The sequence below is a fragment of the Poromitra crassiceps genome (genome assembly GCF_964638095.1).
Source record: "Poromitra crassiceps genome assembly, chromosome: 9".
NCBI lineage: Eukaryota > Metazoa > Chordata > Actinopteri > Beryciformes > Melamphaidae > Poromitra > Poromitra crassiceps.
Window position 1 is genome coordinate 29,965,686 of NC_139630.1, and position 2,651 is coordinate 29,968,336.

Here is a 2,651-nt window from a genome sequence, read left to right on the forward strand (position 1 = left end):
GGCTTATTAACATAGGCCCCTGTGATGTGATGAACTCAAAATGCTAAATAATAATAAAATATTTCTGGTTTCCAGGGACTTTAATTTATTTATTTTTCCAGGGTCCAGGTCTAACCTGAAATTTAGACCAGTCTGTCTTCCTTTACAGAATGAATGGCTGCATTCAAATTGATGAATGATGACTGCATTCAAGAGAAACAAAAATGCCCTAACTTAGTTCCTAACCACTTTTCCTTGACCTGGATGGAAAAGGTCATGAGGTCAAGGAAACATGTGAAGGATTCATACAGTAACGACTTAGGAAAAGATAACCACAGTGCTAAGAGGATCCCACTGCACTGACACTAGGCCATGGAATTATAATAACGTTGGTCTGCCGTGGTGAAAGTAGACCCTTTTCACAGGCGCCGTTTTGAGGTGGAAAAGAGGGAACTAAAGCAGGTGTAACCAATACCATTAATGATGGTTCCATTCAATTTAGGTGTTCCAGTGCCAGGGCCCTCATTACTAACCTGACGCTGCCAGATGGATGGGTTAGCTTCACATTACGTTTCACTAAACCAGTCCATCTGGCAATGCAGTAATCCAACCCACTGACGGAGGCGGGCACTTTTTCCAAGCTACTTGGCAGGTGATTGGATGACCCATCTGTCTATCACCGCTGGTGCGTGTTAACTTCAACCAATCAGATCGCCATGCCTCTGACATCACGTTTGCGACCGGAGGAAGGTGCCTGTGCCTGTAAGAGTGATTGAGTCCTCACCGTCCTCATCGTCGTAAAGTCGCCTTCGAAGCATGACATTCGATTATAACGAACTAGTTGTGTGGCTTAGCCTTCCCAAATGTTGAGGGTCGTTTTTTAGAATTGAATACATAGAATTGGGAACGTTACATTCAATTTCATTCAGACTGCCTGTCACTTCCGCGGCTAAGAACTACAAAGACCATGTGCGTCACACAGAAAGCCCGCCTAAGGCTGCCGCTGATTCGTCGAGCCGGCCATTCGGGTTTCTAAGCCAATCATCTTAACTGCCTGTGCATGACAAGATGGATTACGTCGAAAGAATTATCTTTTGATCTCGCGAGGTTATCCATCTTGCAAGCAAGGTTACCTCATTACTGTTATCGGTTACACCTGCTTTAGTTGCTGCTTTACCACCTCCTCCTTTACTGCACTGGTATTCACTAAGTTATAAATGAGAAAGACTACACACACAACCAATCATAAGTGACCTCATAACTTCTTCTCCCACCAGGCCATGTCAGTGCTGGTTGTTTTGTGTTTATATGACTGAATAACAGCCTCTTCTCTTCTTCTCTTGTGTTAAATCAGGACGGGTTCTGGTTCCCAGTAACTGAGGTAGGAATCCTAACCTTGTTCCTGTTGTCTGTTTGTCTAATGGAAGGAAAAGTCAACTGGAATTCAACTTGCTTTCTTGTGTTTTCAGTGCTGCCACCTGCTGGAGAAGAGGAGCTGCTGTTTCTGTTTCAAGCCTTCTGCGATACGCTGCACATGTGCTGTGAGATACATGATATTATGGTGATTCGTTTGATTTTTTCCTGAATTGATTTGTTTGCTTCTACCATGGGGCTATGTAGTTAAAAAAAAAACTTTATTTTTTTGTCTGTTTTAATTGTGTTTATTGTTGGTTTTATTTTTGAAAATCGACCGGATGCTCTCAAAGTATGCTGTTCCTGTGTGACTTCCTGCCCGGCTCGATCTGCTCTGTGCAGCTTGACGCGGCTGATTGGATCAGATGCCCCACAGCGCGTTTTTCAGAAGTGTCCCATTCATATAATAATGCTTACTCTTCAAAAACACGCGTCCCAAGCATTTAATAATGCTTATTCTTCAAAAACACGCTGTAGTTTTGATAGTATAAATTCATGTAACTGTAGAAGCTGAGCGGGGTGTGGACAGTCAGTGCAGGTTATTTTGCTGACAAGGAGGTCAGCAAACATCCCCGTCATCATCCCTATAATCACCTACTGGATATACTATGTGATGTATGGCACAAACAGTGCAGCACATATATGTGATGTATGGCACATACAGTACAGTACATATATGTGATGTATGGCACATACAGTGCAGCACATGTATGTAGCATAACATGTATCTGAGGTGTATTTGTGATGTGAAGCTTCACTTCCTGTGTGACATCATTCTTTTCCAGCGCCTACTGTAACTTCCTCAAACTGATTCAGACTAAAGGAACAACATTGGATCCTCCTGTCCTTAATGTCATCTGTAAAATCACATAATCAGCTGTTTCAATATGTTTTCTGAGTGTTAGATTCTTATATTTCTACTGGAGTGAGATGTCTTTTCCTACAATAAAGCTTTGGAAAACACTGTGTCACTTTGTTCTTTTAGCTGAGACTGTCATGGTGCAGGTGTGGTGGTGAGGACCCAAATGTGGACAGTGACACAGAGACAGGAGCTAGTGCATAATCAGTGTTGGGCAAGTTACTTCTTCCAAAATGTAATATACTACATATTACTAGTTACTTTCATTTGAAAGTAATGTTACTTTACAATATTACTGTCTGTGTAGAGTAAGTTGTTACTTATTACAGTACTTTTGCATTACTTTCACCAAAATAACTGCAATAGTAGAACGACATCTCCACGCGGGAACCATGCCGAA

At 41.9% G+C, this 2,651-nt stretch overlaps 1 protein-coding gene across 1 annotated transcript in view; it reads left to right on the forward strand.

Annotated features, from left to right (window-relative positions):
- LOC310781984 (H-2 class II histocompatibility antigen, E-S beta chain-like) overlaps positions 1-2,347 on the forward strand; it is a 30,932-nt gene extending 28,585 nt beyond the window's left edge. The window contains exons 6-7 of the mRNA XM_083642635.1: positions 1,334-1,360; positions 1,449-2,347. Of these exons, the coding sequence (XP_083498761.1) occupies positions 1,334-1,359 (26 nt within the window). The 3' untranslated portion in view covers position 1,360; positions 1,449-2,347. The remainder of the gene's footprint in view (positions 1-1,333; positions 1,361-1,448) is intronic.
- The last annotated feature ends 304 nt before the right edge of the window (positions 2,348-2,651 follow it).